Genomic DNA, 20,423 nt, shown 5'->3' on the forward strand with positions numbered 1-20,423 from the left:
ATGAAATTCCTTGTTACACTAAATAAGAAATTTAGGGTTTAATTCCCGATTACACCAAAAAACTAATTTGTGCCTTAATTTGATGATAAAAAGCAATCATCAAAAGCTTAAAACTAATTCTAAAAAAAAAAAAAAAAATTCTCTTATATATTTTTGGTTTTTACCACATGTATCCTCTATACCTCAGACACATCAGTTACCCAAGAATGTGAGAGAGCAGGAGTTACTATCCTCATCTGAATGGAATCTCCTGTATATAAACTAGCTAGACCCTACAGTCCTTTTCGACATAAACCAAATTCGCATGCAACACCAAACGAGTACTAAAACATTGTTGAGAAGTAAACTCAGTAAAGACAAAATTCAAGTTCACTAGCACATGCAATGCAACAACGCAAGGCAGCTAAATTGCCTCTGTCAAGTTATAACATACAATGTAACTGGCTCATAAAACAGGCTTGCATATTAGCTTGTTCTTTGCAAGTTGGGTTCAGGAGATTCTGTTCACTTGTTTGTTGGGTAAGGTCATTAATATCTGGGTTGCACAGCTCGTGATCCAAATAAAATGTGGAGAGCTAACTTTTATACCGACTGGATTTTTGCTTGTTCCCTTCTCACAATAAATGAAAAGAAATTCAGAAACATATCTCGTCAACCATCGATCCAATCCAGCATATGTCCCTGTCTTTCAAGGACAGCTTTGCGCAGCTGTCTAATTTTAGAGGGCCTAGCTCTCCCTACCTCAATGTACCACTAGATTCTTTTTTTTTATTTATCAAAATGTACCACTAGATTCTTTAAACGTACATTACTGTAATATTGCTTGAATTTTAAAAGTAAAACTAAAATTTCATTTTTGGGGATCAACAATTTTAAGAAAAATATTGATTTAATTCAATGCTATTGTGTAATTTCAATTTGTGGACAAATTTAGAAATTCATTTTCAGAAATTGTTTTTGGTCACGTTGGGCTCAAAATTCTAAAATCCTAAGGCCTAAGCACAAGCTTTTCTAGGGGGAGAAAGAAACTTTTTCCAAAAAAAAAAAAAAAAAAAGGAAAGAAGGAGAGGAAAGTGTTTGAAACTTTGGATAAAGGATTGTCATGGTCTGATCAAGTTGATACTTGATACTATATATGATAGGGAGAGAGTGAGGCTCATCCTGGTCTGATCAAGTTGGATAAAGGATTGTTATGGTCCATCTGCCCAGACAAGACTAATGATACTATCTTGGGCCCAAATTCAGCCCATAACATATTGTTGTTCCTATAATGTTTGAAACATTAACAGATAATTTTGCATAGGTACTGCTGGAATTATTACATGAATTATTGTAGAATATTGTTGCTATAGTTCCAGAAACAACATCATTCTTGTAGTCTCCTAGTGGAGGTGTTTTGGGTAAAAAAATTCAAATTAGATGGAATATTCATATACAAATTAGTCAGGACACAATCGGAAGATATTCTAACTTAAAAGCATACAAAATCCCAAAATTATAAGATTCCAAACTTAATTACCCTAATCACAAATTTAAAATCATCCTCTTCCTTTTGTGTGTGTGCATGTATGTTATTTTTTTTTTTTTTTAAATACAAATTTTGTGCGTTTGTTTCTTAAAAAAAAAACAACATATTTAAAATTATCCAATCAAACTCAATGTGCAAAACTACCTTATCAAAATTAGAGTCATCATAATCAAAGAAAATTTAGAAAAGGTCTTAGAATTCTGAGATCTTGAAGCAATCACATTTATTTGCATTGAAATCATGCAAAAACATGAAGGAAAATACATTTTATTAAAAATAATCACGATCTCATTAATGAAAATTTGAATTTTAATGGGATTGATAATTTGAAATCAAGTGTAATACCTAGGATATTGCACCTGATATAATAACTATCAGAGGTCGAGATTGAGAGTTGGAAAAAACAACTTTCAATTTTAACCCTAAAATAAAAATTTTAAAAAGTGAAAAAAAAAAAGTTAAAAAATTAAAGTTAAAAAGTAAAATAATAAAAATGTTTGTGAGTGGAGAGGTAATTGTACTTGGTCCTAATCCATTTTAACGTAGGCAAGAAAGGATCCTAAATTCAAGTTACTCCTTTCCAATGGAAATTTAAATTTGCTAAAAGTTATGCAAACCACCATCTAGAGAATTTCCACATTCCTAAGCTTAGGATCATCATTGGCATGGTGATTTTGATGGACTAAACGATTTTTTTATTAGCCTTTAATTAAAAAAATTTTATTTTAAGGACCATTTTGTATAAATACGGACTTTAAAAAAAAAAAAAAAAAAAATTGGGGGAGTCCATCATATAGCCATGAAAAAAAAGTGGGCCTTTGATAGTTTGATTGTATTTTTCCTTAAGATCTCTATTGATAGATAATAACGTAATTTTCACTTACACCACATATCCACCAATAAAAGAAGAAGAAGAAGGTAATTTTGAATTATATCATCCTTTTAGATAAAATGGTGGAATGACAAAGTTTCTGCCATGCTTGGCAATTGGCACAAAGAGCCCTCCACAACCAAAATATCGAGCCAGGAAGCTTTAGAGAAAAAAGGGATAAATCTCACCAAATTCATTTAGCAACAGACATCGACCCCTCCAAAGTCATTGAGAACAAAAAAATCAGTTGCTTAATAATAGTAATTCAAAGAAGGAAAATGAGCAAAGATTTTTTTTTTTTTTTTTTTTGCTCAATAGTAAAATATGAAAGACTTGTGGCCTACACAATTTGATCAAGAGAAGGGAACTGAAGACTTTTATAGGTGGTGAACCCTCCATCTACAACCAAGTTATGACCTGTTACATACTTGGCTTCGTCTGATGCCAAGTACAAGGCAGCTCGGGCCACATCTATCTCTTCACACTTAGCCCCCATGAGCTCCCCAAGCCCATTCACAACTTTAATTACTTGCTCCTCTGTTGCACCTGGGTAAAATTTGGCTATTTGGCCCACAGTCATTGGTGTGGGAATTGGGCCTGGTGAAATGCAATTGATTCGGACCCCACTTCGACATAGCTCACTGGCAACAGACTTCACAACCCCATGTATTGTATATTTGGATATTGTGTATGGATGTGGCCCAAGCCCACCCATTAGTCCACTTATGCTAGATATGCATAGAATGGACCCTGACCCCGTAGGTATCATGACACGTGCCGCATGCTTTATCCCTGCAACCATACCTCGAACGTTGATTTGCATAACCCGGTCGAACTCAGTGAGGTCGAGGTCGACAATGCTCGGAGGGATTGACGGGCCTGTTATTCCGGCATTGTTGTACATTATATCGAGTTTTCCATGACGGGACACGGCAATGTTTACAGCTTCCTCTACTTGAGACTCATCCCTCACATCACATTGGACAAAGTGGGCAGCAGGGCCCAGCTCATTGGTGACTTTTGGGCCAAAGTGAGTGTCTATATCAGTAATGATGACTTGGGCCCCATTTTGGATGAATTCTTGAGCTGTTGCCTTACCAAGCCCACTTGCTGCCCCTGTTATTAGGGCTACTTTTCCTTCTAGCCTGCTTTCGGAGAGAAATAATTAGTGTCAATCATGGGCTTTTTATGAATAAATGTGATGGAAGACAAATTTAGTCGAGCTGTTTGAGAAATAGATAACTAAGTTTATGTTAAAAACTGAAGGTTAAAATGATGATGTTGATGATAATGCCGAAAGCCAAAGTCCAATCAAGTTTGAAATTATTTTGAGAGGCTCATGATGTTGTGGACAATTTTTCCTCCCGAATCGCCAAAACATATTTGAATTTGACTTAACTCACTAGACATGAGAAAGATAAAGTAAAATCTTTTTACATTTTGGAGATTAAAAACAGGCCGTAAAATTTGGCCAATCTTGATTTTGCACGTGGCATTACAGTACAATCGATTTTAATTTTGATATGTTAGGTGTGAGAATTATAAGGTGAACACCTTCTACTTCCCTCTTCTATTATGTCTTAAAAAAATAATAATAATAATATAACAAGATTTAACAAGTTTCGAAGTGAAAGGGAAAAAAAAATTATCAGATCAACTATCAATGTATATCACCATTTTTTTCCTTTAGACTCCAAAGTATTTTGTGTCATATACCAATCACATTGAGGAATAGGAAGGCACTATTGTATATAATGGAATTTTTTGCAGTTAGTTACAACCATGTCTACAAGCATTGAATTTCAATTTCTTGAATCTGACACAAAATTAAAAGGCGTCATCTAATGGGTCTGATTCAAAGAACAAGCCTGAGAGAAACTGAATAAAGTAGATTCAAGTCGTCCAAATCAATTAAGAATGACAAGCAAAAAATCAATAATTGTGGTCAATTATTGATATAATTATAAAGAGCGTCTTGGACTAGCATGATGTAAATGACAACTTCTTTTTCGGCATAGTTCTTTGTACGGTCCCTCAATGTTTGCTTAAAAAAAGGTTTGTGGTCCATATCTAATGTTTAATTGTGACAATTTAATCTGAAAGAATAATATATGGATTCAGTTTGCTCTCAAATATATCTATTACAGATAGCACTTCATTGTTTTTTACTGAGAATTTGCTATGTGAATAATTGTAAAATTATGGAAAAAGTTTATGCATATAGACTTATTGTAATTTGAGACTATAACACTTAATCCAATCAAATTAAATAATAAATATTCATTTAGAGATCTTTAAAAGGTTTAGCTTATGATTTTTTATTTTTTTATTAATTTGCATAGGTTAAAAATTAAAGAAATGAAAGACAACTACACCTACAACAACAAGAAAATTTCATTGCAAGTTTCTAACATCATATTTGAGTTATTACAAGGACTACTTTATCTCTATCCTCCTTCTTCTTCATGTCTTTGAAGAACTATGAGCTAATCATCAAAATGAAAAGAACAAATTAGGTAGAGGTGGAATTTTGTGAACTTACCTTCCTCTGCTTCCCGTTGAAAAAAATCTCGTACGCTTCGAAAGCAAATCATCGGTGACAAACTTGAAGTCTCTGTAAATGGCCAATATAGCTAACACCTTTTAATAATCACATAGTATAATTCTAAGTTCTACATAAAAAAAACTGACAACAGAAACAAAAATATGGAGAAGTAAAGAGCAAAGGAACTAATTTGAACTCTAAACCTTGAACACCTGGCTAATGATCTGAGCATATTGGCTGCAGAGAACGATGGAAGAGCACTAGAGAAGTGTTTCTGGATCTCACAAAACGCAGAGAAGAGAAGCAGTGTATTTATTGGAGGAGAAAGAAAGGGATTTTTTTTTTTTTGTAGCTGGTATTAGACACGCATTTCCATGCACGGGAGAGAGAGACAGAGAGAGCGTCTATGAGAGGAAAGGACTTGAAGTTCAACATGGCTTAGCATCTGTGACCTGTCATATTTATTGGTCCTTGAGTGTGAAACGGTCAAGAAAGTTAATAGATTTGGCTGTATTTGGGTATGTTATTAGTTGAAAACTAAAAATTTATTACTGAAAACACTATAATAAAATAATTTTTAAATGTATAAATAGTATTGTAAGACCTAAAAAAATATTGATATACATATTTTTGTGTTTTTAACTGAGTCGTGAATAGTACTGTGTGACCCAACTAAAAACGCAAACAGTAAAAATGCAAATTAGCCTCTATCCAAACTCATGCTTAGTATTATTAATTTATTATTATTATTATTATTTTTATTGGCCTTGGTATTTCTTTTATGGGTTTAGTTTACTTTTGGTATTTGTTTTTTAATTGGATATGTAATTTTATTTTAAATATACAATAACAAGTAATAGTAGGTTTTAATCTCCATTTTTATTTAATTAATAAGTGATGTGATAATTTTCTATTAAAATAAAAAAAAATTTCTTTTAGAAAAGTATTAGAAGTAAGTCAAACCATTTTTTTATTAGTTTTGTAAAGTAAGAATAATGTTAAGATCATAATTTTTACCATAACTTACTCACATGGCAAATCATGAGTGGTGAAGTTGTAGATCCGCTACTTTTATTCCACCACTCACTACTTGCCACACGAGCAAGTTGTAATAAAGATTATAGTCTTAGAATTTGCTCTTTCTTTCTAAGGAAATGTAAGGAAAATTTGTAAAAACTTATTATTTTAATAATTAGTATTTAAATTGGTACTTATAAAAAAAAAAAACCAACCTATTTGGAATTTAGTATCTTTTTTAAAACGGTGTACCAAAACACATTTTTGCTTAAAACTCATCCAAGTGATGAAATTATGTTTCTTTTTTCTTTTTTTTTGAAGAAACAGTAATACATATTAAAACACACGAACACAAAAGTAATATGTTTCTAAATTTCGATGTTATAAATAGACTAAATTCTCAAATAACTTTAAAACAATATCAATTTAAATAATTAATATTAAAAAAACTCTTTTACAAAATTTTCCAAAAATGCAAAGTGCGTGAATATAAATGAGAACTAGATATTTAGATTTTATTGTGTTTTTTTTTTTTTTTTTTGGTTAATCTATATGAAATAACTAAAATATGAAATACTTTTGTGACATGGAGGTCTAAACTAATGAGATCTTCAGTTTCTTCATTTGGACCATATGGATGCCAGTGCCACTCGCTAACTTTTAAGAAATAGTACCACTTAGCACTACCCAAAATAAGAATTAAGAAATACAACTTTAAACCATGGTAAAGAATATTTTTTAGCTAAGTTCAACAACCCTCATAAGCATCAAATTGAATATATATCTATATATGTGTGTGGTGGTATGGAGGGAACTACCAATTGGTCAATAAAATAAACTAAAGACTGATGGTAGTGTTAAAAGATCTCTTAGAATCCAAACCTAACAAGGGCATGTTAAAGGATTTCCTAGAATCCTAAATGAAGTAGGGTAATGCCTAAATGGATTACACTCAACCGAATCATTTGTGTAGTATAATCATTGAGGAAAATGCTAAAGGTACTACAAGTTTTATTACATAAAGATTACAAAGTAATGTGACAATTAATATGATTTGTAGATTTCAAATTTTCAATCACCTTATAACTAAATATTTGAATTATTTTTTTGTGATTGGTAATATATCAATTTATTAGTTCAATGTACTAAAAATAAAAAATTGTAGTACTCGTAACAAGGGTAATTCTTAATATTTGAATTAGTATTTTTTTGTGATTAGTAATATATCATTTTATCAGCTCAATGTACTAAAAATAAAAAATTGTAGTATCCGTAACAAAGTAATTCTTAGGTACTTTCGGAATACAGAGAATTGTGCTCTCTCTTCTCACATTTATTGTGAGTCCACTCTTTAAATTCATAATATGATCCACCATGAATGTGATATGAGAGAACATCATTTTTCTATACTCCAATTTTTTCCTGTAACACTATTCACTTGCTGAACTCTCAAAGTATTAAGTTCGAACTCCAATTTGTTTCTTAAAAAAAGTTCGAACTCCAACTACTTTGGAATTTAGGAAATCGGACGGTGTTCTTGGAAACTAATCCCTGTCAGCATTACAGTGATTAACAAATACGTTAATTTCTTTTCCTCTGGAATTTATCTAACGTGATTATTAATTGTAGGCATTAGGGAACTTTTAGAGAGGTCATTGAAGGTTTACATGGAGCAAATCTATTGAGAATCGACATATGCACCGATAGACTGAAGAGTGTAGCTGCCAACACAAACGCAGAGATTTTGTTTTCTTTTGTCTTTTGTCTTTTGTCCTTTATCTTTTCTTTTTAATAAAAAATAATACATATCCTTTTTTTTTTTTTTAAATAATACATATCCTTCTCTTTATTGGGACATGATGGAATTTCACCAACTCCGTCTAATCTAATTTTTTTTTTTGGGTAGAATAATCTTAAAAATTCCATTCTTTTATATATATATATATATATATATATGAGTTGAATTCAAGTTATATTTAGTGTAATTCTAAACAATATTATACCACCAAATAATTTATTATTGAATTCATATTTTGGAAATCTTACCATTGGATTATATGTTCTATACGTTCTTATCATACGCGCCAATTTTTACACTAATCGAATGTTATTTATTATTTTATCCATAAATTCATCTTTTATACATTATTTTAAATTACAAAAATTTGAATTTAAACAATTAATTGATGGCATAACTATTGATCTTTGATCATCTTAAGATTTTGCAAGAATGGAGAACATACGAAAAATAATGTAATTTAATAGTGGATTTGTCAAAATTCGCATCCTATTAAAAATTTGCATTTTTTTTTTTTTTTTTTTTTTTTTTTGAGAATCAAATGGCCATACTTCTATATATAAGGATTTGGGCATAGTTCTTATACGTTTTATATTTACGAACACTTGAAGGATTTTTTTATTTATTTTTATTAGAAAAGGATTTCCTCTTTTTGAATGTAAACTTTGTTGATTGCTATTCTAATAATAATAAGTCATTTGCTTGAAAATAATTATGTTTGAGAGTTCAATAGTACCCAAAAAAAAAAAGCATATTAGAGATAGAGATAAGATCATTAGACAATCCTCCTACAAAAAATTCTTGCCACGAGACAGCTGTTCCACAGTATAAATGAATTTTGACCAAATTATATTGTCAACAAGAATATGATCAAAGAAAGATATGGATTCGCATGCAAGTTATTTTGCTGGACCGACCATTTTATCTTAATGATTATAAATTAATATCCTCAAATCAAAGATTAAAGGAAAAGGAAACTTTTTAAAAGACTACTCTATAATCTACTACGTCTTAGGATTTAGGAGCTCTTTGCCTTTACCTTATTATTATTATTATGTATTGCGTTTTCTTATTGTTGTTTTATCCTCTCCTTTTTTCTTTTCTTTTTTTTTTTTTCTTTTTTTTCTAGCCCATCTTTTGACTTTTGCTGCTAATAAAGGTGCTACACTGCTTTTCCGGAGTGTTGTATAATTGTATTCGACTTTTCGAGTGGCTCAGACAATAAACCGTTTTAGGGGACGGTTTATCAGGTATTTTTTTTTTAAATTACTTTTGTTAGATTATTTATTTAGACTGTCTATCAGTTACTAGTACTGTTTACAAAACGGTGTGAGACTTTTTTTTTTTAACAAATACACACAAGAAAGAGAGAAAGAAATTCTAATGTAAAGACACATTGAAATTTCACTCAAAGTCGTGGTAACTTTTAAGAAAAGATGAGACTTTAGATTATAAATATGTATAAATGTTTTGGACAGCCTAGTAAACAAAACTAGCCTCATCACACACGTTTTGAGTGTGCATTGACACTTTTTTTTTGTTGGTCTAGTTTCATCATTTTTCTTTTTTCTTTTTTTAAAGTGACATTGGACTTAGTGGTACTATTTTATAGCAAATATATATATATATATATGTGTGTGTGTGTGTGTGTCTGTGTGTGTGTGTGTGGGTGTGTGTCTTTATTTTTTATATATAATTTTTATTTTGATAATCTAATTTATAAGTGGATAAAGTAATTTGAAAATCAACAGAAGAATGAGCATATTTTTTAGGCAATGTTTTAGTGGAAGTTAGAGTTGTATTTTTACCGGATTATTATTTAGTTTTGTCTCTATTTAAACATAAGAATGTAGAAGCATTTTTGAATCAAAAATGAAAATTCCAAACAAAAGAAACCCCTTCAATTATAGTATAGATAATCTTTTCCAAAAAAAACAAAAAAAAAAAACAAAAACAAAAACAAAACAAAATCACCTATTTTGATCATATGAAGCCTAATGCGTGTAATAAGTCTTTTTACGAAGGTTCATGAGAAATATAGAAAGTTGTTAAAAAAGCCAATTCTTTTTCTTTTCTTTTTTTTTCTCATAAAAAAGTTATGAAAGTATTTCCCACATTAACGCCCTTAAGGCATGCATCCATTTTTCTTTTTATTATTCTATTTTAGTTATTCTATTATAATTAGAACTCCTACTTTTGTTATTTTAGTTGAATTATTTGTCACATGCACCTGCGTGGCTCATGGCTGCATAGGCTCTCTATATATTTCTCTATTTTATTTATTTGAATATTATATTATTTTTCTCTCCCCAAAATAAATTATTTCATTTATTTTTTACTTTTTATCGTTTCCACTTCCTTATTTTCTGCCAATTGTCTCTCATCAACTCTCCTTATCTTTCACAAAAATAATTCACATATCACAATTCAGCAATCACAAATTCATCAACAAAAATTCTCTTTTTTGAGAAGACTTGCTCTGCTTTCCTTGCCCATTCGAAAATTGAGCCTTATGTATATGGAAGCTCGTAAGTTATTAATTTCTTTGTCATCTATATAAAATTTTAATTATTTTTTGCCCCATAATCTATATGATAAAAAGTAAAAACTTAAAATACTATATATGTACGCGCGTTGCAATCAAGACAGTAGCTGAAGGGGGAAAAAAAAAAGAATTTAGGTCAACTCTAGGCAGTAGTAGTAGTTAGTCTGTTAATTTCATTTAAAAGTAAGTTATTCAACTTGGTTATAAAATATTTGTTTAAATTTGGTGTAAAAGTCATTTTTTAATCTATTAACTATCATAAAGTATCTGAGGTATCCACGAAACGACAATCATATAAACCTGTCTATTAACTATTAAGAGAGAGAGACTCATGAAAGCTCTTTTTTGAGCTTAATATGTGCATAGTGGCGGGTTCATAGTGATGTGCAACACGTGTGAAGGTAGTGAAATTATGAGAACAACTGTAGCTTTTTCAGGACTGTAGTGTCACACACTATTACAATAGAGTAGATCACCGATGAGAAAGAGCTAATTTCGTATCCAAGGCCATTTCAATTTGGCCAGAAAAAAGAAATATTTTAATACTGGTTAATATTGAAGTACCGTTTTTAGATTACTGCTATTTATATATTTTTATACATAAATTTATTTTTGTATTATTTATGCAAGTATGAATTTATTGATTTTTATGTTTGTCAACATAAAATTTAAAACCCACAAATTTTACAAGCCTACACATTAGTTTAAGTACATTAACTAATATATTAACTTAAATAACATATTTTTTAATAATTTTTTAAAAATTTTTATTTTTATCATATGGACTAGTACAATCGAATAAGCTGGTGCAACCTAATATTTTTTTTTGGGTATGGTTTGGAGAAGTACCGATACTATTTTAATGGCCAATATAGTATATTTGTTGGGTATGTGGCACGTGTGTTCCAGCCCACACTTGATGGAATAGCTTATTTAATGAGCTTGTCTCTAAGAGCATTCTCACCAAAGGTTTCAAATGCTAAATATACTATTTTTTAACATTTGTTTCTAAAAAAGTACACTACATTAAATGTGCTATATGCTATAAATTTTAACATCTAACTACACTGGGCTGCTATCTCTAACTGTAGTAAAATGTTAAAAAAAATTATTTGTTTAACCAGACACATGCCCTTTTCCTCGTTTCATCACAGGCTTCACTTTTACCCTTTTCTTTTCTACCTCTTCGCTTCTCTCTATTTTTTTTTTTCTTTTTTTTTTTTTTTTTTTGGGTCTGACACGCAAATAGAGGACAGATAAAATATGTCTCATTCCTTAAGGCACAATTGATAACAAAAAACGTAGGATGCTTTCACAGAAATCCAGAATAATTTCTGGGGTAAATTATAATTTTCCCCTTGTGGTGGTTTGGCCATGTCACAATTTAGTTGCTGCCTGCAGAGTGTGGGCTGCTGTTTCTTATTCTGCACTGGTTTTAATTTAAATGCTGTTTTTTCCTTTGCACTGGGTAGCTGCTGGATAGCTGTTGCCAGCAGTGGAGCATCAACAGCTAATGCAGCAACTCAAGAAGCCTTAGTGGAAGCTGGTGTCAAAGCTAAATGGCTTGGTTGCTGTAGAGTTTTGTTTATGAGTAGTAGTAGTAAAAGAGTAGCTCAAGTCTGTAATTTTAGTTGCACACCTAGTTGGCAGGAAAAAAACTATGGTTTCTGACATCTCAAACTTAAAGCAACAGGGTTTGTGCTGCAAAGTCCTTTTTGTTCCCAGGATTATTCTAGGTTCTGTATGCAGTCCCTGGACCATGTAGCTGGGTTCATCCAGCATTTGTATAGTACTTGTTTCCTTTTCTGGTATAAAAAAAATGAATTGCAATTTGCCATAATTATGTTTAAGCTTAATTAACCTGTTTATTGCAATTAACCTGATTTTACTTCCCCTATCTCATACGCATCAAGCACAAGATACTTCCGTGGTAGTTCATAGTTGAAGGAAAAAACTTTATAACTAACAGGTGTTAATTGAAAATATGAAAGAAGGAATAAAAATAGAATATTTAAATAAAGTGATAAAATAGTTAAATCTTTGATGTTGGGAGTGTTATAAAGTGTGTCGTTAAAATAAATAAAATAATTTTATGAAAAGTTAAATGTATATTTTATAGCATTCTTGATGAGATTTAAGCCAATCATGTCTTTGAATGAGACTTGACATTAAGCGTGTGGGACACGCTAAAGGAAGAAGAAAAATTGGCCGAAGAAAACACAAGGAGATTCGGCCAAATGAAAAGAAGTATTGGATTCATGCTTTTTGTCTAATATCATGTACATAAGTCAAGGCTTGTGTGCTTCCATTTATTGTGATTTGATGTGAAGCATGTGGAAGGAAGAAAAGGAGGAAAAGATGAAGAAATAAAAGGAAGACCATTCGGCCATTGGGTGTAGAAGACAAGAGGAGAAGTCCAAGTGAGTGAGATTGAGGACACTGCAGTTTTAAAGAGCTGCATGAGTGAGAGCAAGTAAAAGAGAGAGAGAAAAGTAGAGAGTAAGAGAAAATTGTGAGAGATATACAGTGAGAAAGTGAGTAGTGAGTAAAAAGAAAAAGATAGTTTTTTCTTTGCTCAAGTTGAATCGCCAAATGTTGTAATCTCTATTTAATATAATGAAATTATTTGAAATTTGTTATGTGGTTTTCCCTTTAAGGGGAAATGGTTTCCATGTAAATTTTTGTGTGATTATGCTTTCACTATATTGCTGAAATTTATTCCCACTTATATTAATTTTTTCCCAAGAATATTTTCCTAGTACAATTAGTACCGACTTCCTTGAAAAATTTACTCAAATTTTCAATCTTAAATAATCTATAAGCAAATATATATATATATATACACACACACACACACAAGAAGGCATGAATTTTCTTTAGCAACCATCACGCATAACTGCCTGATTGTGAAATCATGCTTATAAGCTTATACACTGCAGTTAATTTTATCCCCCAAACCCAAGATTCTCACCTTTCTGTGTGGATCACCGAAAGAAAGGTAGAAAGAAGAAAAATAATTGAACTTTTTTCAAAATATTTAAACAATTTCCCTTCCATTTTTCTCAGCATTCTTTGTAAATCTAAAAAGCATCGAAAAGACAAACAAATAATCCGTTACAATGTACAAGCTTTAGTAGTTTCAACTTTCAACATAGAATATTGTTATCCGCTGATTATGTGAAGGAAATGGGAGGGTGGGTTGTTAAGAAGCATAAAATGGTTGTGACTTTATGACTTATGAGCTGGGTCCCCAATCCCTATGTGCTGGTCACAGCTATCCAGCCGAACAAAAAGATATCTGTTAGACACAAAAGAGAGAGACCAAGAAATTAAGAATACGTAGTAGTAGTAGTATTAGAATATATTGGGTGATTAATTAAAGGGAAGGAATAACAAGCTTGTCTTTATTGATTTTGTGGAGACAACCGTCAGACAACTCTATATGGAACCTATATAAAATCTTAGGCTCTTTGTTGCTGCCCCATATATAATAACCCCTTTAATTTGTTTATAATATTGCTCTTAATCACTAAAGTAGGGCTACACATGGTGACTAAATTAATGGTGGTTATAAAGTAATCGTTCTTACCAAGGTTCTTTTTTTTTTTTTTTAAATAAAAAAAGATAAGCCTTCCTGCTGTGGTCAGAGAGTGCTGTTATTTGGGATGCATTCAGGTTTCTTTTGTTCTCCCGGGTTCCCACTCCTTCAATCCTTTGTCCATACGAATTTAAAGGTAAATTACAAAAAGAAAAGAAAGATTATTGGGCCGGGTTGGGCTCTTTGCCTAAGTTCCTCACACAGTCACACCCAACTGATTGGGCTCGTGGCCCTGCAATGTGTTTATTACTTCACGAATACGCCCCACGGCTAATACTTTTACAGTTTGCAAATAGGATTGATGGCTCACGTTTTTCTCTACATCTTGGATTGGAACCATGGCCCACAATTTCCTTTCCTTACTTCACGAAAAGGGCTAAAATATATGTCCATTTCATGGACTAAGGTTTACGACCCATATTTACACAAGACAGACTTAAAGAAGATTATTGTGGAGGGAAATTTTTAATGTTTGAGCTTAGCAAAGGTTTTGTCCAGTATGTATTTATTAGCTGGATTATGAGAGATCCTAATTATGTTGTACATGTTCTTGCTAAATTTGCTGTTGTTCATAGGTTTTTTTTTTTGGATATTTTAACAAGCTCTCTCTAACTCTTGTTGTTTCTGAGCAATTGAGGAAAAATGTTACTCTTCTTTGTTGATTAATGAATTTGGGTATAATAATAATAATAATAAGGAAAAAAAATTTTGATTGGAAAGTGGAAACTTCAACTTATATTACCAAGGTCGTGTATTATTTAGGCTACAAAATTATAAGGCTGGCTCATTGACATTGTTTGAACTTTGAAGATCCAGGTTTTAACGGGCAAAATAATGCAATTTGGCTAATTGGGCACCTAATTGGTCAAGGACCACACCTCACTAGAAGAAAGATGTTAGTTGGACTGACATGATGCACTGAAAAGTTGTATTGGGTCAGAGTCCCTGATCAACCAACTGGTCTTTTGGAAAATGGGTATTCCTTCCCTCTCTTGTTCAATTAGAATTTTGCTAATTTGCTCCAGCAGTTAGCAACCCTTGCACTGTTTTTTTGATATTGGTTTGGTTCAGTCGAGGTTGGGAGAAGATTTTGGACCAAACCAAAAAAAGTTGATTTTCCAAATAGTCATCTCGAAGTCGGTTGAGATGGAAAGAACCTCGAGCCAAACTGAAAGGAACCAGAGCGAATCAGTTTGGTCGGGGTGGACTAGTTTGAACAATAATAATAGAGGCACAAGTTTAGTTAAAAGCCAACTAATTCAACAAAAAATTAATTTGTATAACTTGATGTCAAACTCCACGTTTCTCTCTTTCATTTGTTTTGACTTTTAAGCTAGAAGGTTTTTGCTTTAGTGATAAAATTCATCTTCATATTCAATGATGATTGCAGATTAGCAGTATAAATTGTGAAGCATATTTGACAGAATTAGCTAAGAAGGTAATCGTTCTTCTTTGTTTTTGCCACTGTTAAAGGCCCTTTAACTAATTCTGATGCATTGCATTGCTGTGCAAAAATGTATCATACTACAATTGATTTTTAAGAGTATTGCATTTTAGGGACACTTGGATCCTGTTGTGGGAAGGCAGGAGCAAGTAGAACGTGTGATTAAAATTTCGGGTAGGCGGACTAAGAACAATCCCTGCCTCATTGGAGAAGCTGGTGTTGGAAAACAGCTATTGTTTAAGGTCTTGCTGAAAGGATTGCCAAGTGGACGAGTTCCTGAAATACTTAATGGAAAGGTCTGTATAAAATTGTTTACAATATGAAGTATTATGTAAAATGTAGGAATTTTAGGCATTACTATAACCCATGAAACTACATCTTTACTATGAGCTCTGTATATTACAATGAACCCATTGCTGGGTATTTATGGTGGGCTAAACCTTTGACTACTCATACATTAAACAAGGGTTACAATACTCACAATACAAATAGGATTAAGATATCTTTGCTTGCTTGCACACCAACTAGGAATGAACTCGGGCTTGATAATGATTGGGCCTTATATTTTTAGCAACTATCCTTGAAACATGAGCTGCAAACTTTTACCATCTCTTGTATGATATTCTAATGAATATATTATTGTGCCTCTCAGGTGATTAGCTTGGATATACCCCGTATTATTTCTGGGACAATATATCGCAGAGAGTTTGAGGAAAGACTAAAGCAACTTATGGATGAAGTTAAACAAAGTGATGATATGATACTTTTTATTGATGAGGTTTGCATGCTGATTGGAGCAGGAGTTGTAAAAGACAGTGCAATCAATGCAGCAAACATCTTAAAACCTGCTCTTGCAAGAGGTGAATTAAAGATAACTAAACTCTGCTGCATAAGTAAGTGTTTTGGATCATTTTAATCTATTAAAGGCTCTAATTGAATAAGTTTGGAATTTACATTTCCTTTACTATCTTGACAAGCTTTTGGAATTAGATTATTTATCATTGATGGATCGTGTCTAACTCTAAATTCCAAATTGAATTGTGTGTCCATGCTTGATCTCACTTTTTTTTAATTAAAAAAAGAGGTTTTGACTTGCTTCAACTGGTGCAGGTAATGGTGCCACGACATTTGATGAGTACAGAAAGCACATAGAGAAAGATCCAGCTTCGAAAGACGATTTAGATGATTTCAGCCTGTGAAAGTTCCTGAACCATCAGTTGATGACACCATATGTATTTTGAAAGGGCTTCGTTTAACATATGAGAATCATCACAAGGTCATTTGTACAGATGAAGCCCTTAGTGCAGCGGCTAAGTTGTCAAAGCAATATATCAGGTGTGTTGTTTAAACTTTGAAGTCATTCTATGTTGTGTATTGTGATGAAGAATTTTTTACATTTGTCTCCTGTCTTTATCTCTATATACATTTCAAATTAAATTACTTCACTGCATCATATTACTTATCCTTTCATGGCCTAGTTGGTAAAATATCATTTATAAACTTGCCGTTATAAAGCAACTTGCAAAAGTAGATGAATTTCCCATTCATTTAATGTCCATGCAATGAAAACCATTTTATATGATGAAATATCTGAAACCATCTCAAAATCTTCATTAGATAACCATTTTATCCTAAAGAAACCATTCTTGAATTATGCTAGAATACAGTTAATATTAGGCATTTCTAAAATTATTTGAAAAAGTACTCAACAGTAGTTTGAATTTTTATGGGGATGACTAAAAATTTCTTATTCCAAATCAGTGGGAAAATGAAGTAAAGTTAGATCCTCTCCATATAGATAAGTCTGTTGTGTTTTCTCATTCATTGAGTTCTCTTAGTCCTCATCTCTTTATCATGATTCATGACTAACTATTTGTGCAGCCTTATTTGGTACCAAAAACATATAGATACAATATTTTAGACCAGAAATTAACCAAATTCTTCAAACAGTTTATGTTCTCTTTTGCATTTTGAGGAATGACATATCAGATTGTAAATGTTCAAAAGATCAGACTGACTTTTTATAATTAATCTACTAAAGGGAATGCATTTAATGATAGGTGACTATCCTGTTGTTCAGATATTGACATGTGTGGGTAGCTTTTGAAATGGAAAGTGGATCTCGGAACTTAATTTATAGGTGACTCTATTATAAGTTCAACATCTTGCCTCCTATTGTTTATCATTGCTTCGTTGGTTCTGGAGTTATCTTGATTCAGGGAACTGAATCTAAAAGTAACAAGGGGGATTAGTAGCTAGTAACAGAAGTTCCTAGAGGGAAGTCACACAAGTTTCTATGGATAACATTAAACATTCTGTCTTTCATGTGATATTGATTTAATGTCCATATAGATCCCAAAAAAAACAAAAACAGAGTTCACGAAATGATGTAAAATTAATGGGATTTTGTTATTGTTAAAAGAAATCCCTTAGATTGTCTCTGATATTAAATTTATTTCAGGCTTAGGACAATTTGCGCTTCTTATGTATAGTTTGGGATTTCAGTGATCGCTTCTTACTTGATTAAGCAATTGACTTGATTGATGAGTTTGGGTCTGAGGTTAGACTTCAGTGTGCACAGGTACTTATTTATTTGTTGCAAATTTAGCAAAATGATTAAAACTTTACGGTTTTTGCAGAATCTTAAGTATGCAAAAAACAGTCATTTTCAGCTTCCAAAGGAAGTTCAAGAACTTGAGAAAGAGCTTTTGCAGATTGCAAAGGAGAAGGATAAAGTTATCACTAGCCAAGATTTTGAAAAGGTTTTTGTACTTCTTCATTGTTGTATACTTGACATAATTAGGTCCTTGGTGTGAAGCTCACCAACATATTCTAATTATAAAATATTAAGGTACGAAAGTTCAATTTTAAAGTCCAATCTGATAACCTATTAGTCTGGAATAAATCTTTGAGATGGGCATCAAAAATCAGGCAAAAGAAACACAGACGCCTATATTTTCAAAGAGCTAAATTTTGTGGACCTATAGATATTGAAATGTATCTAATAGTTTATCGGAATTTTGAATGCCTAGCTTCTTAGTCGCCATCATTTTTGTCGGTCAGCCATCTTTATGCAGGACTTGCTAACCGTAAATTTTTTGATAGGCTATTGAGTTACATGATCGGGAAATTGAGGTCAAGGACCAAATATCAATTCTAATAAGGAATTACAGAGGGAAAAGCAAAGCAGAGAGTGAGGGAAAGTACATAGGTCCTGTAGTGACAGAGGTGCGTATTCAACACATTGTTTCTTCTTGGACTGGAATCCCAGTTGAGAATCTATCAAGTGCTGAGTCAGCCTGCCTCCTCAAAATGGAATAAACACTTCAGAAGTATGTAATTGGACAGGATGAAGCTATCAAAGCAGTAAGTCATGCAATCCGTCTTGCCAAAGTTGGGCTAAAAGATCCCAACAGGCCTATTGCTAGCTTTATATTTACTGGTCCAACAGGCGTAGGAAAGACACAATTGGCAAAGACGCTGCGCAAATACTTCATTGGTTTGGAGAACTCCATGGTTTGAATTGATATGAGTGAGTACATGGAGGGCCATGCAGTTTCCAAGCTCATTGGTGCACCTCCTGGTTATATTGACCACGAAGAGGCAGGTCAACTGACTGAAGCTGTTCATCGCCATCCTTACACAATTATCCTCTTTGATGAGATAGAGAAAGCTCACCCTAAGGTCTTCAACGCAATGCTTCAAATCCTTGAAGATGGTAGATTAACGGATGGCAAGGGTAGGACAGTGGATTTTAAAAACACTCTCATTATAATGACATCCAATTTAGGAAGTAGCATGATTGATCTTGCTAATGATGTTAAGGACCATAGTTATGATTGGATAAAGAAACTGGTTATTCAGGAATTGCAGAAGAGTTTCAAGCCTGAGTTTCTGAATAAATTAGATGAGATAATTGTCTTTAGGAAGCCCACCAAACAGGATTTGAAGTTGATTGCTGATATAATGTTCAATGAAGTGTTTGAGAGGTTGAAAGTAAAAGGTATAGAGGTTCATCTAACTAAGAGATTTGAGGAAAGGGTGATTAAGAAAGGTTTCTGTCCAAGCTATGGGGCCAGACCGTTGAGAAGAGCAATCCTGGAATTATTGGAAAACATCATGGCAGTAAAGATTTTTGCAGGGGAGATTAAAGAGGGGAACTCCATTATAGTAGATGTTGAATATGATGGAAAACCAGTAGTGTTCAACAAGCGGAATAATATACAGCTGAGCCATTGGCAGAAGCTACCGCTGCTTCCTCTTCTTGTTCTTCTCTTTCTTTTTGCCCCCCTAAATCATCTGCAATGGCTGTAGCTATTCAAAACCTTCCTATTTATATGTCAAGACAATTTAGATGATAATATATTCTAATGACTTCCAAATTAGGAAAGAATCTTTGTTTCTTCTCTGATCTGTCTTGCGTACTCCATATTCTATACTAAGCATTGTTTGATTCTTTTTGTTATAACTTATCTTAGATTTTTTTCCCATCATAGATGCTAGTATTCTAGATTTCTCTTAGGCAGGATGTGAATATGGAGAGATAAACATAAGAAAAAAAGCAGGACTAATTTCCCTTTCAACAATTTGTTTTTAATCTTTGATCTGTTTAAGAATTGTTTTCCTCATGAGTAATTGTTTGGTTTACCAAAGGCAAGTGTAATGGGTATAGCCTGACACAGTGATTCCTTAAGGAGTATGTTCTTTGAGAGAAGAGCTTCTTGGCTGTGAAACTTACTGAGAGGAGAAGAGAATGGAGGCAAGAAGAATGTAAAAGGTATTCAACATTTTAGTTTGTCTTGCTCTGTGTAGTCCCATTATAACTAAATTGACTGAACGTCACCTAAGACCTTGTTTGAGAGAAGAGAATGGAATGGAATGGAAATGAATGAAAATAATAATTTTAGAATATTCTTCTTTTCCCTTATTTGGGAGTTTTAATGGAGGGAATGAAAAGTCCATTCCCTTATTTGGGAGTTTAAGTGGGAGGGAATGGAATGGGTAAGAGGGAATACTCATTCCTCTCTATTCCCTTAAAACCTCAAATTTTCATTCTTCCCGAAATTGGGAGGAATGG

At 32.4% G+C, this 20,423-nt stretch overlaps 1 protein-coding gene and 1 pseudogene across 4 annotated transcripts; one reads left to right on the plus strand and one right to left on the minus strand.

Moving 5' to 3' along the window:
- Positions 1-2,455: 2,455 nt before the first annotated feature.
- On the minus strand, positions 2,456-5,359 carry LOC115978207 (secoisolariciresinol dehydrogenase-like). 4 transcript variants are annotated; one of them, XM_031100224.1, is made up of 3 exons: positions 5,157-5,359; positions 4,942-5,013; positions 2,456-3,544 (listed from the first exon to the last, which is right to left on the minus strand). In XM_031100224.1, the coding sequence occupies exons 1-3, from the start codon at positions 5,174-5,176 to the stop codon at positions 2,740-2,742; spliced, it is 897 nt and encodes a 298-aa protein (XP_030956084.1). In that variant the 5' UTR covers positions 5,177-5,359; the 3' UTR covers positions 2,456-2,739. The 4 variants fall into 4 exon arrangements, with proteins under 4 accessions (XP_030956084.1, XP_030956083.1, XP_030956081.1 ...); XM_031100223.1 differs by having other exon boundaries at positions 2,456-3,547; XM_031100221.1 differs by having other exon boundaries at positions 2,456-3,547; positions 5,148-5,359.
- Positions 5,360-11,678: 6,319 nt separating this feature from the next.
- Positions 11,679-19,660, plus strand: LOC115969503 (annotated as a pseudogene).
- The last annotated feature ends 763 nt before the right edge of the window (positions 19,661-20,423 follow it).

This window comes from Quercus lobata, chromosome 2 (assembly GCF_001633185.2).
Source record: "Quercus lobata isolate SW786 chromosome 2, ValleyOak3.0 Primary Assembly, whole genome shotgun sequence".
Classification (NCBI taxonomy): domain Eukaryota; kingdom Viridiplantae; phylum Streptophyta; class Magnoliopsida; order Fagales; family Fagaceae; genus Quercus; species Quercus lobata.